At 31.3% G+C, this 23,770-nt stretch overlaps 2 protein-coding genes across 5 annotated transcripts in view; one reads left to right on the forward strand and one right to left on the reverse strand.

Moving 5' to 3' along the window:
• Positions 1 to 5,235, forward strand: part of LOC143252817 (solute carrier family 35 member F3-like) — a 33,635-nt gene extending 28,400 nt beyond the window's left edge. For all 3 annotated transcript variants that reach the window (XM_076505552.1, XM_076505551.1, XM_076505554.1), the window contains 3 exons: positions 410 to 599; positions 845 to 934; positions 4,229 to 5,235. In XM_076505552.1, the coding sequence (XP_076361667.1) occupies positions 410 to 599; positions 845 to 934; positions 4,229 to 4,467 (519 nt within the window). In that variant the 3' untranslated portion in view covers positions 4,468 to 5,235. The remainder of the gene's footprint in view (positions 1 to 409; positions 600 to 844; positions 935 to 4,228) is intronic.
• Positions 5,236 to 18,270: 13,035 nt separating this feature from the next.
• LOC143252818 (cell adhesion molecule Dscam1-like) overlaps positions 18,271 to 23,770 on the reverse strand; it is a 136,727-nt gene continuing 131,227 nt past the window's right edge. Inside the window, exon 27 of one of the 2 annotated variants that reach the window (XM_076505555.1) lies at positions 18,271 to 20,427. The gene's annotated coding sequence lies outside the window, so the exon portion shown is untranslated. The remainder of the gene's footprint in view (positions 20,428 to 23,770) is intronic. The other variant, XM_076505556.1, reaches the window with a different exon arrangement.

A 23,770-nucleotide genomic window follows, 5' to 3' on the forward strand; every position in this document is an offset into this window, starting at 1 on the left:
TTCTTGGTTGAAAAAAAAATGTAAACCGTAACTCCTAACATTTTAAAATTATATGTCTGTTTTTTTCTTGCGAAATGATTGGTGCACTTATACCACGAAAATTGTTATAACTACTTTGGTCGAAAGGAATAGTTCGTCATAAAGCAGGATGAGACACGAGAATAGTATCAAATATGGTTACAGCATTAATTTAATTACCCTGCTTTAAGATAATCTATAACTCTGCGTACAAATGTTGTCTATAAGAACCTACCATTACTTCTCTTTAACTCTAAATGTAATAATAGTCTACAATTTTGTTTCTTACGCATCACCTATTTTGATGCGTACTTTGTTTTTAAGGAAACAATAAGGCTTAAGTAAATTTCAAAATAATTAGATACCTCTTCTTTGTGTTTCTTTTTCTTAGGTGTTTTTCCAAAAGTTCATTGGGGACGTCAATTCTGGACAGCTGTCTATATTCGTTACTCTTATTGGCCTTATAAACTTTTTAATTATGTGGCCCTTTTTCATCACTCTCTACGTAATGCGTATAGAGACTCTTCATTGGAGTATGTTACCATGGTTTCCACTTGGTGGAACTGCAGTCTTATTTTTGGGTAACGAATTTTTTAACTACTTATATTTGCTAGCTTACTTGAATAATTACTTAATAAATAAGTGAAAATTTAGCGATATAGTTGGATCTAATTAAAAGAAATATGTAAAGAAATAATATCGTCAGTATTTTTTTTCTGATAGGAAAAACGAGAAATATAAACTATCCACATGCTTACAACATAAAATATTAATTTTCACAATAAATACTTGTACTTTGATCCTAACAATGTCATGTATTTTACAGTAGCCAACTTGATAGGAAGCTTTGGGACTGTTTGGACATACGAAGTATTTCTTACTCTAGGCATTGTTCTTGCAGTACCAGCATCAGCAGGTGAGACGTAATACGACAAAGCGCTTTTTGTATATGTTCTTATATTTCTTATTTAAACGTTGTAAATATGTATGTAAACAAATCTTTATTTAGGTTTTCCTCAAAAAGCTACATTATTGAGTGGTAGTAAATAAATTAGTGAATTTGATTATGGTCAGTTACAAGTTTATTTACAAATTATGAGTTAATGATGTAATAATAACGTAAATCTAATCGTTTTTATCGATACTAACTTTAACTGTGCATCTAACGTATATAACTTTGCCTGACTAGAGTTTGATGTATTAAAATGAAGAATGTTTAGTGTTAACATTTACATCGACATACTTTTCTTGTGTTATCATATTATATTACTAAAAGTAGTTATAACAGGAACACATTACTGTCGTTGGACAGTGTTATAAGGCATATGATTGGTGTTTTCCGCTATTAACATATTTTGCCATTGATACTTATGTTGATCAGGTGGGGCTTATGGTTATCTCGTCTGCACGTTGAAGCCAGTGGATACATTATAAGAGTAATAGTTAAATACTATTATTCGAGTAGAGTTGTCCTTAGCTGGAGCTAGATACTGTTTATGAATTGTCTTTAATCTAATCTATTAGTTCCAATCTCTGAACAACTAACACAGATAACTTTTATGTACTTTGCACAAATATCAAAAACATGAAGAAACAGAAATAAACTGGTTCTTCCAAATAGCTATCTAATATTGTGGATAATCCCAAGAGCCGAACATCTTTGTTACATTTTTGTTTCTTAAAATAGTTATTTCTTTTATTACATTATTATTTTTATCTCATTTTTTCTTTACGTTTTAAAAAACAAGATGAATAAATTTCGACCGGTTTACAGTTAAGTATCAAACAATAGTGTTTAACACTATGAAACTTACTATCTGTTTTTTTTTTCCATTCGGACGATTAGAGGCTTTATATATATAGTATATCAGCACATGTATTAGAAAAAGGAAATAAGAGGTATATGAAATCACAGCTCAGTGAAAAACTTTGATGTGCATTTAAGTTCCTTTTTAAAACCAATCATTTTTATCTTTGTGTGGGCTGGTTAGTGATTATTATGCTGGGCTGCGTATCTGAAGATCCCAGGGTTGAGCTACAATATCCTGCTGCGTATGCTCCGCATTTCTAGCTTTGGAGTTTGCTTCTTTATAATTATGCACAAAACAACAAACTTGGCTATCTGTAATGTGCCCACCACGAAACTAGGGTTTCAGTGTTATATCTTTTTAAACTTACCGCGTAGCCAATTGGAGGTCAAGTGTGGGAGGAGGACGTTGTAACTGTAGCAGTCAGTCCTATTATTCGGTTAAGAATAATTGTGTAGGAGGTGGATGTACCGTTTCTTTGTTTGACGTTAAGCACAAAGCTATATAATGGGTTATCAGTGCTCTGCCCACCACGGTTATGAAATTAGGGTTTTAGCATTGTATGTCTATAGACATATCGCGGTGCACTTGGAAGCCGAATGTTACTGACTGACTTTACTTCCATTGTCCAACAGTTTTACATTATGAAAGGCTTTGTTTGTTTTGAATTTCGCGCAAAGCTACAAGAGGTCTATCTGCGTTAGTCGTCCCTAATTTGACAGTGTAAGACTGGGTAGAAGGCAGCTAGTCATCACCACCCATCGTCAACTCTTAGGCTACTCTTTTACCAAAGAATAGTGGGATTGACCGTCACATACTAACGCCCTCACAGCTGAAAGGACAAGCATGTTTGGTATGACGGGGATTCGAACTCGCGACCCTCGGATTACGAGTCGAGTGCCTTAACCAAATGGCCCTGTCGGGCAAAAGAAGGGGTTTGTCTGAACCATAGGGTCTGTGACCTAAACATTTCGCTCGTATGTCACTGGTGAAAAATACCAGATTTATGATTCTACTATATTGCTAGTAATATGAATATAAATTTAAAACAATATATTAATTTTTACCTTGGTAGTTTTTTTAATTATTTAGTCGTGTTTAAAAAAGTACAAAGTCAATATATTGGCTTATATATATCTTCCAACCTAAATAGCTTAATTCTTTAAAATCACCAAACAACGCATGTAATTTATTCTTTTTTCTATGTATTTTAACCTAAAGTTAATGAAAGCGATTGCCCAGAAAAGGAAATTAAATGCTGTGAAGTGTTTTGAAAATGAAAAGTAAGCGAACTAGAAACAAAATAACAATTATATAATTGTTGGTAATTGATTTTAGTAAATAAAAGATATTTGGTTGTTTTAGTAGTCCTTCGCTGATACCTCGATGTGGCTTTGCTATAAGAACACACAATATTTTAGTAAAGCTACATTGAATATTATCTGTACACTACACACTGTCCACCGTGAGGAACTGATTCTCAGATTTTAGTGGAAAACTACTAAATCCTGTTGCTGATGCATTTAGATACAACGTAAATAAAAGACAACTTAAAAATATACCCTCGCTTTACCCTATCCAACATCCATAAAATGAATCCGAAAATCATAATTTGAATAATGTTAAAACAAATTTAATGATTTCAGGTTAGCTAACGAATGATGAAAAATGTGTTAAAGATTCTAAAGTAAAAAATACTATTTCTTTAAAAACGTTATAAATGAAAATTAAAGTAGCTCATGTTTAGGGATTTATATTCAACAATTTAGATCCTAAAATAAAACTTAATTAAGGCTATAAAGTTGCTCTGTTAGATTTTGTTATCGCTACTACTGTATATCTACTATATATCTACTGTCTCTTGGTGGCTCAGTTGTAACCTTAAGGATTTTTAATTACAAACAAACGTTTAGCATCTATCCACTCAATGTAAGCGAATGTGATCATTATTTATACTTGAATAACATCATTTCGCGAAACAAATGTTGTTGTCAAATGACTTATTGTAAGAAAAAAATATACTTTTTTTTATTACCGGGCCCTACTAACAAATTTCCATTTCTTTTGTCAAATACTGATTGAAGGCTCTTAAAAATGAACTTAACAGTAATTTATAAAATAAAATGTACTTTCTTTTCAATGTTATTTCATTAAGTGTATTGTTAGAAGTTTTATATCTACTTATATGCTATTTATAACAAATCGATTCATTTATTTTTATATTTACAGAGACGAATTGTCACATAAAGATGAGCACTACTTATTTTCTGAAAGTTTAACCGATTCACGCTTATGTAAATGTTACATATTTATGATTAATTATATAGAAATAGCGTTATTTGCGAAATAATCATGTGGTAGATTTTATTATAGAGCATTGGTTATCTTTCTCAAATTTTTAGTCATCGACGTTTACATTTATGGAGTTGTCTTTAAGGGAATGAGACTGGCAGGAATACTTTTGATTTCACTGGGCTTCTCACTTGTTCTGCTACCTAACAATTGGCCAGATTACATCAATTTGCTTTTGATAATGCGCAGAATGTATCAGAAGAGGAGCAAGAGCAAATTAAAAGAGAGCGGATCTTTGAATGATCATAAATTCAGACTACGAAATGCCAACAGTAGAAATGCCAAGTAGAAATAAGGATTCCTTCAATTTATCTGTAAGCTTTTCAACAATGTATTATTAAGCTAGATACTTTGACTTGAAAACGCTGATCAAATGTTTTATACTTATATTACATATGCACTACACGTATAGACCAGTTTGGTGAAGAGTGTAGGCATTTACTGGTAATCTAATTCAAAGTATTTAGGTGTTATAGAATATTAATTAAGAAATGCTTTTTATACTCTGTGTATTACATGGATGAGAATTTCATAACCCAGAAAGCAGAAAACCGTTAAAATTAATGGAAAATGTAATGAAGTAGTTTTTTTTTATGATAAAAATATAAGTTTCATCATTTATATTATGTTTTGCTAATGTTGTAAGTGCTTTTAATGTGAGGACGGATACTTCAATCAAAATAATGAATACTTTCCATCTGTTAGTTTCCTGTTCTGTCTTATTTTATACTTGATTTAAAATACTTTTTTTAAAATATTAATTTATATTAGAAATGTAAATATATAAATTTCTCGACTACTTTTTCAACGTATTGTAGTTTAGTTTTTGAAGGTTTTTTTGTTTTAAGTTAAGCACAAATCTACGCAATGGGCTATCTCTGCTCTGCCCACCACGGGTATCAAAACGCGGATTTTAGAGTCGTAAGTCCGCAGACATACCGCTGAACCAACGTGGGGCAGTTTTCGATGGTCCTTATGTTAATTGAAAATATTTATTTGAGAATTTAAAAACATTGTATAAGTAGTATTCCGATATTAAAATTTTTGTTTTCCTTTAGTGAAGTAAAGTATAAATTATTATTTTAAAAAATATAACTGAACATTTGTATAATTCTTTGCCTTTTGGAATACCTTATTGCACTCTTTCAAATTTTTATAAATAAATTTTTAAAATACTAAACTGCTATATCTAATGGAATAACCAGTGTTTGTACTAATGCAGCAATTGTCACTGCACATGCGATTCGTTGAGCATATGAAACGTATGTATACATGTTTGTCTCACAGTGAAAATCCAACCATGATCTGAAGAATTATGTTACTCTAATTTCTCAGGAAAGTTATTTATCTGGAGAAATTGTTAACAAACGCAAGGTTAAAAGACACAACATTTTAAAGAATGGAGTCTTCAGCGTTCTCTTTGAAAGCAAGACAATTTAGCATGACAGTGTGCTCATGACAAAATGATACGTTAAGTCAATCCAAAATAAAGCACTCATTAATAAAATGAAGACTATGATTATGAAGGAAAAAACCCTCGGATTCACAACGTGAATTGACGTGCAGGTAGAAATAGTATAACTTGTTGACACTAACAAGATAATAAACAATAATCTGAAGTTGACAGTGACTGACAAGCTACGAGACTCGCTTCTAAATCGTTGATTGTTCTTATGATAAAGATGGTCCAAGAAACCGGAATCATATCAACCTAATACAATGACATATCTTTCAAGTTCTTCTATGTAGTTTCAATAAGATTTGTCTCTTTTTGCTCTTCTTTAAAGGAGCTTTTGAAAGCTGAAAACCATGTACGATATAAGTGTGTGGAAAGCTTGCCTAGATTTGTAGTTTTCAAATTATTCGTGGACCGTGTTTAGTCTGAGGCCATGATTCAACTTTATTGCTTAACGTAGAAACTTTCATTATCATAAGTATTTGTGAAGGAGAGCAAAGCCAATGTTAACCCATATATCTGCTATATTATATACCTCCTTTACGTTATGATCGTTCACAGAAATTAGGTGAAAATGCTACATTTGGAAAATATTCAAATTTGTATTGATATGTCAACAATCGCCATTATTTTAACTATAAATATTTTTCATTTGTTTACATTAAAATGCTTAAAATATGCAATAAATTGCACAAAAAAATCAAAGATAGACAGGATTTCTAATACGTTTTGAAGTGTAATTTGTACTCGTACAAATTGAATATTTTAAAACAATGTTCACCACCCTCTCAGTTCAATTATATACAAATCAGACACCTGATGATTTGTCATATCATCTGAAATGGAGCCAGAGTTATATATAGTAGTTCAAACATTTGTTTCTTTAGTCGTCACTTTTTTGTGAGTCTCATAATTTTATTAAGTATTCCAACTTATTTAGGAGCCATAACTGGACAACGAAAAAAGATGCTTTTAGTTGACTCACCGAAGTTTAGAACCAGTAAAGAAATGAAAAAAGCTAATAATAGAAACCTGTTTAGAGTTATATTCAAGTGTTTCAGAAATTGAAACCGCTCCAGAACAACGATACAGTGACAAGAGTATTTGGACTTCCAGTTATAATTTCTTCGGCACCAGTCTGGCAAAAAAAAAATTTCAGTTTGTGTCCTAATGTTTAACTCAATCAAATGAAACAAAACCTAAAATTACCTGAAGAAGACCTCAGTATACAAACCGAAATGTTGTTCCATTCTCATTCAACAAGTAATGTACTCCATTAATGTTTTCAAACATATTATGTCTACTCTATCAAAACTTCCTCTGAAAAAACATCGAATACTCAAACAATCGCATATATATATATAAGACATGTGGATCAAATAATTTTCAATAATTTATAATGCCATGTGCAACTTGTCAAACATTCTTAATACCGATTGGATACAAAAATAGATAATAGATAAAATTACTGTTTTCATCAAATCTTCATCTTAAAATCATTCATACTGCTTTTTTTACATTACTAAGTACGTATGTTAGTCTAGTTTAATGTATTAAAACAGCTTTTACAATATATATATATTCTAAACTAAACGATTATTGAAATAAAAAAATAAAATACTACCTGTGCCTACTGAAATGAAAAATAATAATAATATACCATTTATGCTTTGATTTTAGTAAATGAAAACTAATAACTACCTTCACAAAATCCAGGTATCGATACTTGTGGTGGGCACAATATAGATAATCCATTGTTTAGCTTTGTGCTTAATAAGAAACAAACAAAGAAGCAAAACCTTCACAGTAAAATATCTAAATTGTAACAATGTGATTAATTGCGCGATAGCCCCAGTTATATAACATTACGAAACACAATGAAAATTTGATATTTAATTAATGAAATACACAATCTAAAATTAGGTGTTGGGTGTTTTGCATTTCTAAGATAGTCACTCTGATAATGATGCATTTAAATTGCAGTTACGATTCATTTAGTGGCAATATAAATTCGATAAAACTGAATATTCGATAAATATAAACTTCGCCTGTCAGCACAATACAAAAACAAAACAAATTACAACAACAGAATCAAACACTGTAAAGAACAGTATAATAAATCTCGCAAACTTTGAACTCAGTGAATTTCAAACCACATCCCCAAAGAAACGTTTAAAGCACGCAGTAACTCCTGCCGTCATCCAAGTTTCAGATTAAAAGAAAAACAGCCTTGTAGATCTTTGCAGGAAAGTAATAATATAATCAAATAGTAAAGTCAATCAACAGCAACTAACCTCAAGTCAAAGACAACAAGAAGAATCTGCGTCTAATTCATCTCAAGACAAGAAAGAATCATTAGGAATATTCAGCATTCTAAGAACAACTTAATGAATAATTTAACCAAAAGCAGATCCATTAAAACTTCCTAGATGAATTTAGTAAAAAAAAAACTTATAAAAAAGAAGCCTATGAAACAAAACTTAAAATCAGTAGAAGGAAAAAGCCTAAAACTTCTTAGGAACGATGAAGATATTGTCATTCAAAGAGCCGATAAAGGAAACTCGATCGTTATTTTAACAAGCAAAGAGTATGATTCTTTAATGGCGAATAATGACATGCCTAATTTTACTCAGTCAAATACTGACCTTAACCAAACATACAACAAAAAATTAGAAAACTACTAAAATACTGTTAAAAAACTATTACCCTTAAACTTTATAATTTTTCATATACAAACTACCAAAAGTCTATGGAAATTCAGTAACTTACGCTCAGTTAAATCTTTAATTAACTCTTGGTAACTAAAACCTTGGTAAATACTTTAATTAGATTTTAGAACCTTGTGTTTTAAAAATAAGAATTCAATTAAAAAACACTTCACATTTCGTATAACACTTATATAATTTAGAAAGTATCATAATTACGTCTAGCTTTGATGTCGTAAACTCCTTATCATGAGAAAATACATTTCTTAGTGTAAAAATTGTATTACAAGACTCTAACAAGAGAATCAAAATAAAACAGGAACACCTAATTGAACAATTAGCTATATGTATTCGTTTTAAATACAAATATTAGTACTTTCTTTAGTTACACGAACTTGCAATGAGAAGTACATTGTCAGGTGCTTTGGCTACTCCAACAGCGTACCATAGCTACTTCCATATACAAGTTCACATTTGACTTAGAAATGTAGATGACGTTTTTTGCAGCTTTACTTGTCAAGATGAACAAACATAATTTCTCCAATACATAAACAACTTACATAAAGACTTATATTTCATAGTTGAAAATGAAAACAACTGCATTATAAAATTTTTTAATAATAAAATTGCATAACCTGGTTATTTTAATCATGTTTTCACCAGGAATTAAATTATGCAGTACGCACTGCGTAAAAAAATGCAAGAATAAAAAAAAAGCAAGAGACACCTAACAAAGTCAAACATTCTACAAAATAAAGGAAACCTAATTACTTGTACTACCCCATTACAGAATATATTTGTATACCTCTATCAGAAATTTCAAAAAGACTAGCAAATAAATACAACCTTAATATAACGCATAGATTCCTTTTCATCCCTAGAATAAAAATTAAATACACATACAGAGAATTATATAACGAACCCATTTCACCAGGAAACATTTACAAAATACAATGTGACAGTTGTCCAGCCTTTTACATAGGTGAAACAGGACTAAACTTGAGAATCAGGTTAAAAAATACCAAAAGTTTCCTTTCAAAGTCTATAAGCATGTGAATAGAAACATACTCAAATGTTTTTAAACGGAACGTCACCGTTCTAAAACACGACCCTAACACCAACAGAAAAAAATCAGAGAAGCTTTATTAATAAAATCATAATTAACAAATATCCGGGCAGATTTCTATATATTTTTGATCGTTATTCTATGCACACATTCTTAATCTTATGCAAATATTCTGAATAAAATACTGTATATATTTTTTAATATTTATTCATCTTTTTATTTTGTTTAGCCATAAACAAATAATATATAAAATTCATACAGATTCATATGTGTATGAATAAGTAATCACTAAAAATTCTGAAATTTAAATAGATTGTTGAATGCTTATTGAAATACTAAAACGTTCTTTACTTTTAAAACTTGTGTGATTAACGTTGCATATATTTTAAAACAAATATTACTTATTTCAGAAGCTGTAAGTTATAACATAATATAAAATAATGTAATATAAAACTTGCGACATACACATGTTTAATAAATAGCATTGTTAAGTAAAACCATTAAAGGGAAAGGCTTAAATGTATTTATAAACACTGTATATTTTACATAATAATAATTATAAAATTAAAAACACTAAAAAGATGAAACTGATTACATTAATGACAATAGAAAGAAGTTGATATTATTTAGTGTTGGTTGATCATTGAAAGTGGAAAGGCTTTCTTTAGTAAAGTGTTTGTAATCTATGATTACAGAGTCAAGAATTTTAATGTTTTGCATCAATACTTTTGCTATTTAGCGATTTTTCCTTATACTTAAGAATAACACAGTGTGCATGAATACAAAAATATATAAATATAATGTTTAATTAAAAATTGTGGAGCTACTGGCATGTATACATTTACAATGTTCAAGTTCGTTAAATTTTAACTCATGATTAAATTTATGTAAACTTTCTAATCTATTATTGATGCATATATGTTTATTTTAAAACACATACCTATAAGAACGTTCTCGCAGAAACTGAAAATATGAAACGTTGAACAATAAATTAAACTATTGCACATTGATTTGTTCAACCTACAAAAAATAGGAATATTAATGATGGTTTTGTGTTAGAATCAAGCCAGTGTAATAATTTTATTTTTTAATTTCGCTTACAGTGTATACCATAAATGAAAGCAATACAGTCAGGCAGGATGACTTTTACCCATTTAAAAGAACATCAAACTCCAATTTTTCTCATCGGTACAATATCTATTATTGCCATTAGGCGATAAATTCCAAAGTATTATTGTTAATATTTGGAGTTTGGTGAGATAACACAACTGTATATTTATATAACACATATTTTTAGAACAGAATTTCAAGTATGAGTACTTGTATTATTATGTTATATAAGAATCATCATTTAATCATAATTAGTTTTAGTTTTTACTATATTCAGCTATTGTAAGACACAGACGTAAGGTTTCTACCAAAGTTGTTAGTGACGATTTTCTTCACTATTTTTCAAGCTAAAATAAAATGTCATTTTCTACATTTATGAAGCAAAAGATTTAGCTACATTCTGTGAAAGTGAGGATAAAATGCACTTCTCTTATCATTTGAACTCCTTATAGATAATATAATGATACGTCAAAGTGATTTAGATTCGTAGTTGTATCTCTGTTTTGATTAACCTTTCTACGCAGTGTTCATAATAGATCCAACGAATATTGTTTTACTTTCTAATTTTGCAGTAAATCTTTCAAAGTAATTTCCCAGTAAAATACTAAGAAAGAGAAGAGAAGACAAACAACCTTCTATTCAAAATATTTTCTCACTAGTGGTTCAGTTGGGGTTGTCTCTGCGGTAGAGATATAGATTTAGGTCCTAAAAATTCTGTTTCAAATCATTGCGACACTAGAAAATATTTCTTGACTTTAACATGTGGGTGACATAATACAGATAGGGTTACTGGAAGGTAACATAAAGGATCAAATCCAAACACTGACCTAACTTTCTCCTATGGGTACATTCCAAGCTTGGTGGCAATAGGTCTAGAAGTTTGTCAGATAATAGTTAGAGATTAATATTTTACTTTTTTCTTTCAGACGCATCAAGATTTTGTCGATCTGATGATATGCTGCTTAATATGTTTAAATATATTCAATCATTTTATGTGTTCTTTTGTTTACTTTCGTTCCATAATCCCAGCTTTTGAGTTACATGTATAAAAACAGTAATAAATATGTAAAACTAAATTAAATTAAAGGGAGACCTCGTAACTTGATAATGAAAGTTTTGTTTACAGATAAGACAAGTAATATGTTCCTAAAACCTTGTTAGTTTTCAAAAATACTACGTTTCCCTACCTTTACTTAGCGTCACCAGTTGAATAAAACTTGATGATGGAACAAATTCGTTACGTTTAAACATAGCATAATGTTTAGGAATAAAAAGAGACCTATTGAATTATTTCGGCTATTCCATTCTCTAAGCCAAACTAAAACTATAAAATAAATTAATTAGAAAAATTAAAGCCCAACGTTATCATTCATATACCTATAAAGCTTTATTTCAAACTCACAAAAATTTACTGTCTCCACAATATCCGAAAGCAACCCATTCATAGGCCAATCACCATATTTGAAAAATAAAATTCTCTTAACTGATGACGGCTTATACCTTATCTAAGCCTATATTTGTGTCTTTTAGTTCTATAATTCTCGCTGTTAAGTATACGGATCAATATTATCAGTTTCTTTTACAATCTTAAACACTTCACTCAGATCCCCTCTAACTTTTCCCTAAAAAACGAACAGTTTTAAGGATCTTAATATACCCTCATATGACAACAAATTCACCCCAGATACCATTGTAGTAACCCTTCTCTAAATCCTTTTCAACAATTTAATATCTATCCTAAGGTTAAGAGTCCAAAACTGAACTCAATATTCTAAATGTGGTCTAACCAGTGACCTGTAACCTGTATACTGAATTATAACCTATTTAAACTTGTATCAAATACTTTTGTTGATACAAACTAAAATCTTATTTGCCCTACCGCAAATAACAACACACTGTTTGGATAGCTTAAGACAGATCAGCCATTACACCAAGACTTTCTTTCATGACGCTGTTAAGGTTATTCTCATCCAAATTAAATTTATAATTCAAATTATGAAAACCCCATGAAATAACTTGCATTTATCATAAATAGAACCCATCTGCCATTTATATGCCCAACTCACTGAATGATTTAAATAATCTTATAAAGTAGCAGCATTCTCTTCACAGCCAGCAACAAGATGTTGATCTTGATATCATCAGCAAATTTAAGTAGCTTATTGACCATTCCTTCATCTCTATAATTAATGTAAATCAAAAAGTGAAGAGTTCTAAGTCTGAGGTACACCTCTTACAGCATCAATCCAATTTGACTGAACTATATTTATAACAATCCCCTTTGGTTTTGTTCATCAAGCTACTATTTCTATCCAATTAGTTAACTTATCCCCCATATCTGTAAAAATAAGTTTCTTTACAAAGCTTTTGTTTGGCACATTGTCAAATGCTTTCTGAAAATCCAGATAGACCAAATCTTCACCCTCACCCTCATCTATATATGCAGTAACATTTTCAAAGAAGCTCAAAAGAATTATAATCGTATTGATTATCCAATACAATTCTAAACTATGATAAATTACTTTGAAAAAGCATCGTTTATGAAACTTTCCAAACCTTTTACCATAACCAATGTAGAACTAATAGGCCTATAATTGCTGAGACAAATTTTATTACCCTTATTGAAGATAGGAGTGACATTCTCTTTGTACTTATCTATTACTGAAAGAATTACAAAAAGAGTTGATGCAAGTACCTCACATAATCAGTCCTAGACCTCCTTTAAAACCATCGAGGAAGTATTATCAGGCCCAGGAGACTTATCATTCTTTAAATTTCCCGATTTTTTTTAACGAAGTTACAATTTATGTATTTGTCTCGTTCACCTTCGTTTCCATCTATCAGACGCTCAAGATGAGGAATACTACTTAAATCTTTATAAGTACAACTGAAGAAAAAGTAGAATTTAATAACCTAGCCATTTTATAATCATTAATCATCAGATACAAGCCTTTTTTATCATCTCTCAAAGGATGAAGAGAGGCATTATATTACAAGATAACAAATAACAAACAGAAACCCCCAGTGGTACACCGGTATGGTTGTAGACTTACAAGATTAGAATCCGGGTTTCGATACCCGTGTGGGTCATAGCATAGATATTCCATTGTGTAGCTTTGTGTTTAATTACAAATGGATATTTTAAAGAGGTGAAAATCAAGGTTAATATAATTTTACAGTTTTAAACACTTTTCGATCGGCTTCTCAATGTGAGTTTTTGTTTTGTTTGTTTGGGAATTTCGCACAAAGCTACTCGAGGGCTATCTGTGCTAGCCGTCACTAATTTAGCAGTGTAAGACTAGAGGGAAGGCAGCTAGTCATCACCACCCACCGCCAACTCTTGGGCTACTCTTTACCAACGAATAGTGGGATTGACCGTCACATTATACACCCCCACGGCTGGGAGGGCGAGCATGTTTAGCGCGACGCGGGCGCGAACCCGCGACCCTCGGATTACGAGTCGCACGCCTTACGCGCTAGGCCATGCCGGGCCCTCAATGTGAGAATTACCACAGTCTTTACATGTAAATTGATACAAGGATACCGAAATGTTTTTGTCAACAAATATGTACGATAGAATTTGACCAAGTTTTCTTGCTGGTATGAAGTAAAATTTCAAATCGAAGTTCATAGTTTATTTTTCAGTTGATTATAAGCAATTAATCTGTATAATACGTAAAAGCCTAGAAATATATTGTATGAAAAATGAAGAAAATGTCTTTTTATTTATCATTGATTATATATTCAGGTTATGGTTGACTTGCTAGGGATGATAACGTTTTACTTATGCCTATGAGGGGATACTTGTTTCTAAATTTATTTTATGATTTTAAACATTTATCTGTGTTCAAAAAGACTAATAAGAGGAGCAATTTATTTATGTGTTTTAAAGAGGTCGTTGATGATCCATATTTATATATAGAATTATATAAAAATATCAATTAATACAAAGTCCTTAAAGTGTGTCTCTATAAAAAAAATGTAGTACAAAACACACTTTCACTTTCTTTCCAATCGAAACATTAAACAAAAATTTATATATACCTCATTTCCAACTGTAAACACGGTGCTAAGGTGAAGTGCAATCAAATCTAAAAGACAACTATCTCTAAAGTAATTTTCCTCAAAAGCTACAAAAATGTACTTTTCATAACGGATCCAGAAACTAGGTGATTGATTTGTTTTTCTAGAGGGAAGGCAGTTAGTCATCACCACCCACTACCAACTCTTGGGATACTCCTTTACTAACGAGTAGTGGAATTGACCGTCACATTATAACGCCCCAACAGCTGAAAGAGCGAGCATGTATGGTGCGACGAGGATTCGAATCCGAAACCCTGAGGCTAGGAGTCGAGTGCCTTAACCACATGGTCATGCCGGGCAGTAAGTGAATTGAGTGAAGTGGATATGTCAATTTATTCAATCCTGATTATGAATAATTTACGTAAAATAACTAAAACAGAATTTTCCATATTTAAACAATTGGTCTATTTATAACGAACATAGAAAAGTTGTTACGGAGAAACCTGAAAAAAAAATGATGATGGGAAATCCTAAGAAATACATAAGTTTGTAATCATTTTGAAAACATTCCAGAATGCACAGCATTGCTTCATCAACACGCCCTTGTGTGAATAGATTTTTTAACTTCAAAGCTGACGATAAGGCACCCATGTTTCAATATTCTAGTTTTATGATGAAAGATTCAGATATTTTGATAAATGAGCAAACGTTAGTGATAATTAGTAGTAATTATTACATTGCAGAAGCCTATCGATAAGAGACTATAATATTAAAATGACATAAAAACACCGTTTTGTGTGTGTGTGTGTGTGTTTGAGCACATGGCTCAAAATAACACTGATTTGTTTTTTCGCAACTTAAAATCGCTGGCAGAAAAAATAATATAAATAGAAGACAAATCAAAGAAGCTCTTTTTATTAAAAACCAAAAATCTAGCGTTAATTAGTACTGAGGTGTAAAATTATATTTCTTTTAAATTTTCCCATATTTAACATTTGTATGTGTATATCCAGTATGGTCATTTGGTTAAGACACTCAATTCATAATCCGCGGGTTCGAATTCCCGTCACGCCAAACATGCTCGCCCTTTCAGCCGTGGGAGCGTTATAGTGTGATGGTCAGTCCCACTATTTGTTGGTAAAAGAGTAGACCAGGAGTTGGTGGACGGTGGTGATGACTAGTTGCCTTCCCTCTAGTCTTACACTGGTAAATTAGGGATATCTTTGCACCAAATTCAGAACGAACCAAACGAAACCACTTGTTTGTGATTTGTTCTTACACTGTTGCCAAGTGACGTAGTATTGCTGTTGATACTATAACACTTAACGGTTTGGTTCTATTGCTCAACTATATACGTCTAACGAAGTTAGTCAAACCTAGCAAAACGTAATTTTGTTAAAAACTAATAAGGCTTGAAGAAACATATTACTTATTTTTTTCTCGAAAAAAATCACTAACTATGTAAATTTTTTTACGTAATTTTGTTAAAAACTAATAAGGCTTGAAGAAACATATTACTTATTTTTTTCTCGAAAAAAATCACTAACTATGTAAATTTTTATTTAATAACTGATTGCTTTCCTTCAATATTAAGATTAAAAGTCAACATTTTGAGATTCTAAAGTCCTAACGCTTTTGACCAAATGGTGAGGGAGCTTGACTCGTTATCTGATGGTTGCAGTTCGAATCCTCGTCCCACCCAACACACTCACTCTTTTAATCATGGGGTGTTATAAAGATACGGTAAATCTTCCTGTTCGTTGGTAAAAGAGTAACCGAAGAGCTGGGGTGGGTGGTGATGAGTAGCTGCATTCTCTCTAGTCTTGCACTGCTAAATCAGGGACAGCTAACGCAGATGGCGTGTATGTAGCTTTGCGCGAAAATAAAAAAAACAACCAACCCAACGTTTTACCAAACTTGTTTCAGAAAGTTTGTTTGTGATGCCTTAGATTCTGAAAGAATATCTATTACAAGGGGGAAAGCAAACTAATTACTATATAAAGATCAGAGTCTAAGAGAATGTGCCCGACATCGTATTCACATCTACTTGTTCTTCTGTGTTTGTGAATTATATAACAGATGGGTACATACAAAAATGTGTCTATGATTCTTGTACTTTTGTGCGGACAGTAACGAATCCTTGATGTTGATACACAGAAATCTCTCATGAGGTTTCCTGGATAGCTTTGCACGAACTTTAATAAATGAACATGAAACGATTTTAATCTGCCAAGATATATAATCAAAAGTTGGGAAAGTTTGCTTTTATAATTTTAGGTAAAAAATTTTCATAATTTATATATTTAATTTATATCAAGTGCTTGTAATCTATACGTCTCAGAATATTTTTGAACATAAATTAAACGTGACTTACAAATAATGTAGAAAGCAATTATAAATTCTGATTTAAAAAAAAATGTTAATACACGTTTCCTACGTGAATGTGATTAGCATGGCGAGGTACCTTGATAACGTGATTATTGAGGGTTAATCACACTTCACAAGAGCAATGTTTCAAATCCTGTGTTGCCCTTAGAACTACGTCCGCCATCATCGACTATGTTCAGTCTAGCAGCTTTCTTATGAACAGTTGGCTAACATGGAAATTTCTATTAGAAGAGTTTAACAAACGTTCCACAAACTCTTTTTTTTACTCTACGTAGATTTTAGCTTTCAAGATCACATATGAAGAGTTCAAAAGCTAAAAGGTTATTTTAATTTGCATTGAAGGGTTGTGTGAAAGATACACGAGCAAATGAAATTGTTATGATTCCAGTTTATTTTGTCAGTTTTTGCTGATTTGTAATCGTTATTTATTATTTTGAAGGTATGTCAGCTTCTTCTTCTGAATTTTTTTTTTTTTTTGGGGGGGGGCTATTGTAATATTCTTCACTTTCTAGAAGAGGGCATTGCTTTAGATTAATTTCATGGTCTGGTTTTTGAACACTCTGCCATAAACGCTCTGTTGTTAGAGCTGATGTGCTTCGATAGAGAATACTGAAGGATTCCACCTTTTACAATTTTCTGTTATTTATATCTTCTTTATTCAACAATCCCACCAATGTAAACATTTTGTAAAACGACTTTTACACATTCCTTCAACCAAGAGTTTATCTGCAGCGACTTTGCATTATGGGAGAGTAGTCAGAAAGTCGCTGTCAATTAAATAAATACATGTTAAATATGTCGCCTGTTGTGTCAAGGCTCATATCTCGGGTGATAGGTAATTCTCTGGCTTACACATATTGTTAACCTTCTGTATGTTCAAGAAGAGAAATATCATAACAACAAATAAATAAATTAACTACAAAAGACTTTTGTAAACATTATGTTCTCTTTTAAAAATTTATAGTGTACACTGGAGGAATGTACACATTTCAGTAAAAGACATTAGAGAATAACGACCTTTAAACTCCAGATAATTATAACGTTTTAGTTGTATGTACTAACCCTGATGAAGCCACAAAGTCGAAACATTGGTTAAAATAAAAAGTTATCTAATATGTGTCTAGAGTTTAAGGGTCGTTTTTCTCTAACCTTTTTATCACGACATTATGCTCATTATTGTTGTGGGTGCTTTTAAAATTATTTTCAAATATTTGTTTTATCATTCGTTAAAGACGGACAAATGAACTTAATGCAAAAAAAAAAGAGCTTACTAGCTAGATAAACATACAATAAACATTAACAATAAGAGTTGGAATAATGGAATGAATTCAGAATACGCAAAACTTTTTTTCTCAAATATCAATCTTTATATTTATATGTACATATACATAGAATGTGCTTTAATTTTACATCGACTGTGAGCCAAGCCCCATCTATTAACGGTTACATAGAACAATTGAAAGAAATCGGGATGAACAGGTAAAAGGCACACAATTGATTACTTGCAATACAAAGGATAACACAATAAAATAAATTTTATGTGATTATAAAATTATACAAAATGGCCATGTTTGCGTTATGCTTGTGATTAGACGTTTTGATTTCCATAAACAATATTACAAGAGAAGCAATAATACATAATGTAAAACTTTCTATTTGTAATTACAGAGAATTTTACAATTGAAAAAAAACAAAACATTTTAACAGAATATGTACATTTACATAAATAAACAACATTGAAGAATACGGCAATTACATTGTAAAACTATAAAACATACAATACCAATAACGTAAACGTTTGTAACTATTTCTCTACATCAATAGTATTTAACAGCTAAATACCCTAATTTAATATTCAACGGCAGTAAAACAACTTAGTTAAGCTACGTTTTTGAGATCATGTAAAGTTTGTATAAAAGAACTCGAGCTTTAGCATATCGTTCTTTTTTAACCTAAAGATGGCAGCTCTTATTTCCAACTCGGGTCTGTCCACTATTCTTTAACATGTAAATTTTAGATTGAAAGTCTCCAGAAATCTCGATAGGAGATAAACAACATACTTTAAAGTGTGCAGTGTTCTAAGTCAAAATATTGCCGTAAACATAAAAACGATCTATAGGTAGTAGATATATAAAATTATTGAAAGATTTTCGATTTTGAAAAATCTTTACTTTCTTATAATTTTACCTTTAAAAACATTTATTTGCTTTTCTTAGATACTACGTCAGATTTACCCAACGTTTGGTGTAGTTACGTAGTACTTTTGTTATTACTTATCACGTCTTTAAAACATTTTTCCTGACGCAGCTAACACGTTTATATAACTGTCGTAGCATGCCGTTTTTTTTCTTTTTTTTATGTACGTCTATAAGTAAGAAATTGATCTATTTACCCAATTACTAAAACTTGGTTACTTTTATTTAATCCTTAAATAAGTGTACTGTTAATAAACATTTAATGTTTGAGTAATATTTTGACGTGCTTGAAATCAAAATTTTGTTTATGTATGTGTGTTTGTTGTGGTTTTAGTAGCTGTTCAGCGGACTTTTGATTTCCATATTTCAAACATCAAAAATAGTTATTGTGTTTAGTTGTGCTTTGTGTTCTTACCTATTCAATGATACCAAGATAACTGCCTGTCGTTATTTGGTGATTCCTATTATTTTCAGTAGTTTTTGTGAGTTTTAGTCTCAAATTTACGTAAAATAACCTGAAAATTTTTTCACACTATCAAGCTCAATAGCTTTTACACTTCTTAAAGAACAAAAGAAAAACAAACTAATATACATAATTTGTTAAATCAGAGGTCAGATCATCTTCTTTCTGGTTCAAGGTTCATTTGTGACATGATTTGTACACATTATTTGATTTTATACTATTCTAAGTACAAGATTTGACAAATTTTAAAATGTTAGATGTGACTTTTTCTCTCATGTATAGCAAAATAAGATAAGAGTATTGATCAAAAGTTACATCAGAATATTTCTTAAGCCAATGAAGTGGAGTTTTTTTTATTGTACAAGAAATCTTGCATCTGTCCAATTCTCTGACTAGTTAGAGTGAGATGCAACAAGAAAGAAAGTCATGGAATAGATACTTGAAACGATTCAATGAGTTTTTATATTGCAAATAGATGTATGATTGTTTGAGACCCAAAAGAAACAATTAAAGACGAAAATTAATAAAAATTATAAAAGATTACTATATGGCTAATAATGAAATTAGTACTATGGTTGTTTATAATTTTTAAAGGTTTTATACATTATGTCAGGAATGTAACAATTAATAATTTGTAAAATTTTCCACTGGAGATTTTTGATTGACATACGGAATAAACAAACTTGAAGGATTTTTCAAAATTTTAAGATAAGGACGGAAAGCTGTAAGTACTTAGTCTTGTTTCTGTAGTGGGAAACTCAGGAAGACAATCATACCAGGGGGATAGGAACAAAATTCTGATGCCGTGTAAAGAAAATATAGGAAGACCCATGGTAACAGCAACTGAAAAATAAAATTTTGGTTATATCTATTGGCATTTTTGCATCTTTTTAGATGAGAACTATTAAAAAGCTAAGTTTTCAAAATATGAAAATATTGTTATGCATCGGAACACTTTAAGTAGAGATTCAATAGTGAGAGAGAAGAAAACATTTATAGAGATATACTAGAAAGAAGTGGCACGTGTAATCACTTTTAATAAGAAATCATGCTCTACATTAGAGGTTTTAAGCAGCCCATTCATTACTTAAAACAAATCTATTTTATTCTTTGGATAGACTTCACACATGCCTATTCAAAATTACTTTTAATTCTACTTGCAATAGTCTTCACGGGATTAATGCCAAACTGGCGAAACGATTGGATAGATATCAGAAATATCTTTATATACACATACTAATAGAGCTGTCACTAACATAAATTTACCTTTCTACTCTGTAAGAGTTCGGTTTGGGTCAGTTAAAAATTTTCTGAGTGATTTTATTTTTCATGTCTCAAAGACAAAAATATTAAGCAGTTTAATATCATCTGATTAAATGTGTATCAAGATATGAGAACAAGTTTCGTTTTCAATATTTCATATATAGAAACATATAAATATTTATAATTTTATTCAGTTTAATTTTTAAAAATTCTCAAAAACCAATACTGTTATCTTAAGTTTTTGAACCAAAGTTAATGCTTAAAACAGTAGCTGAAATTCTAAAATATGCATACTTTTAATTCATAGAAAGTTTTCATATGAAATTATGGCCCCATATTCAAATATTGATTAATACTTTTGTTATTCAGTTATACTGAATGTATATGTGAAACAAATTTATTTTATTCTTCCGGCAAACTTGCCAGGGGAATATTCAAAATTATTTTTAATCCTACGAGGGCTGTTTGACTGTGTGGGTATTTGGGTATTGATGTTGTTAAATACCCAGGAGGGTCAGGTACATTTGGCCTCTTCCTTCCTCCCGAACGATTATAGCGTCTGTCTTTAGGGTTTTTTTTTTGTTTTTTTAAAGCTTTGGGCCAGAGTAAAAGTATAACATCATACTCAGGTCCATTTCAGGGCTCAGTCCATGCATGGACGAACAAGAAGTTTTTTTGGTTTTTTTCTTCATTTAAATTTTTTCCATATATATTTTTTTTGTATTTTCATATATATATATTTTTTTGTATTTTTCTCCTTTTTCTCGATTGAGAGAATGCTACTACTACTTGTAGTAACACACACACAAAGAAAGTAATAATAATTATTATTATTCAATACTTGAATAATAATTCAAAAAGAGAAAAAAAAATAAAAAAATAATAATGATTAAAAAGAAAATAATAATTATAAAAATAAAAGAAACAAGGACTAAGTGTCTAGTGCATAGTGGCCAGCTTGTGTTACATTTCTTAAATATATGTTAAAAGGGGAGAGGTATTTAGGACCATTTACATCATGTACGTGATATCTGTCGAGATCACACATTAAGTCATTTTTATGCCAATTCTTATTGAAATATTTTAGAGAATTATGCAAGAGTCTTTCAGCTATTGTATCTATGTTTGCATACTTGTGCATGAATGTGGTTGAGGTGCTACGTGGTACTTTATATGCTGAAGTTAGTACAGAATTTTGTATACGTTGAAGTTTCTATACATGTGTGGGTGCTATGTTAATCCAGGCAGGTGATGCATATTCTATTGTTGGTCTAATGTACGTTTTGTAGATTTTAAGTATGTTGTCTGGTGATGTTCCTTGGATTTTACCTGAAAGACTTCTTGCATAGTTTGCTCTTTTCCAGATTCGTATCAGTACATTTTTAATATGTGGTAGCCACGTTAATTTTGAGTCATAGGTTAGACCTAGAAATTTAGCAGAAGTAGCAGTCAGTAAAAGTGATCCATTCATATAGAGTTTTGGTGGATCTTTTTTCAGCTTATTCAGTCTGCTGAATACTATGACTTGGGTTTTTGGAATATTAATTTTGATTCTGTATTTCTGGCAGTATTCTTCGATGTTATTTAGGACTGGTTGTAGGTTCGTTGCTGCTATTGACGGAGTGGGGGCACTTTTCCAGACTGCTACATCGTCAGCGAACTGGGATGCATAACCTAAATTTAGGTCCGACAGAGGCATGTTACTCACGTACATGATAAATAATATAGGGCTAACAACCCCTCCCTGCGGGACTCCTGCTTCGGGTGAAAGGGACCCTGAGTGGGCCCCATTTACATTTACTTTACACATTCTGTTATCCAGGAAGTTGGACAGCCAGCGAATTGTTTCCTGGGGTAATGCCATTTCAAGCAATCTATGTCGTAAGCCGTTATGCCACACTGTGTCAAATGCTTTCTCAATGTCGAGAAAGCAAGCTACAGTGCATTCTTTTTTGTTGAAGCTGTCGGTAATTGATTCTGTAAGTCGAATCAGGTGGTCTGTAGTTTGTCGGTTTTTTCGAAATCCGTTTTGAATTTCTGGTAATTTTGAATTTTCTTCTAAGTAAACTGAAAGACGATTACTAATTATCCTCTCTAATACTTTGCCAATACAACTGGTTAAGCTAATCGGGCGGTAGTTGTTTGGTTTATTCGCTGGCTTTCCTTCTTTCTGGATCATTAATATTATTGCTTCCTTCCAAGAAACGGGGATATATCCAGCTGATAGTGAGAGATTAAATAACGCTGTTAGGTGTTCATATACACTCTGAGTGCCTTGTTTTAGGAGGATAGCTTGAATACCATCTTCTCCAGGGGCTTTGTTTTTTGTGTTGTTAATAGCAGTTACGACTTCTGTTACAGTGATATGTTTTATCAGTTGATGAGTGCTCCAGTCTTTGTTTTTCTTGGTGTGTAATAGTGTTGACTGGAAATTTAGGTGTAAAAATGCTTCTGTTTTGATCAATAAAGTTTGTGACTGTATTATAAAAGTATCTGTTCATGTCTGGTTCATGATGTGTTTTGAACGTGTTTTCTAGGTGTTTTTTAAATATCTCGGTTTTTTCTGTGTTAGTGTATGTTGTTTCTCCATCCAGTTCCAGTGGTGGATATACTACGAGGGCTGTTCAAAAAATATGCGGACTGTTTGAATTGCGCGGCTCCAGTTGGTTCCAGGGGAATCCGCTTGGTGTCGCTAGGTTCGCACAAATCAGCTGATTACGACGCCATTTCCCGATTGCAGATATCTTCATTTGTGTATTAGCTACGCGGTTTTAAGTGAAGTGCGATTTTTTCGTTTGGCGGATTTCAGAATGAATGACCCGAAGGAGCAACGACTCACTGTGAAATTTTGTGTTAAACTTGGAAACTTTGCGACTGAAACTTTTGCTATGTTTAACACGGCTTACGGTGATGTTGCTATGAA

The sequence above is a fragment of the Tachypleus tridentatus genome, chromosome 6 (genome assembly GCF_004210375.1).
Source record: "Tachypleus tridentatus isolate NWPU-2018 chromosome 6, ASM421037v1, whole genome shotgun sequence".
NCBI lineage: Eukaryota > Metazoa > Arthropoda > Merostomata > Xiphosura > Limulidae > Tachypleus > Tachypleus tridentatus.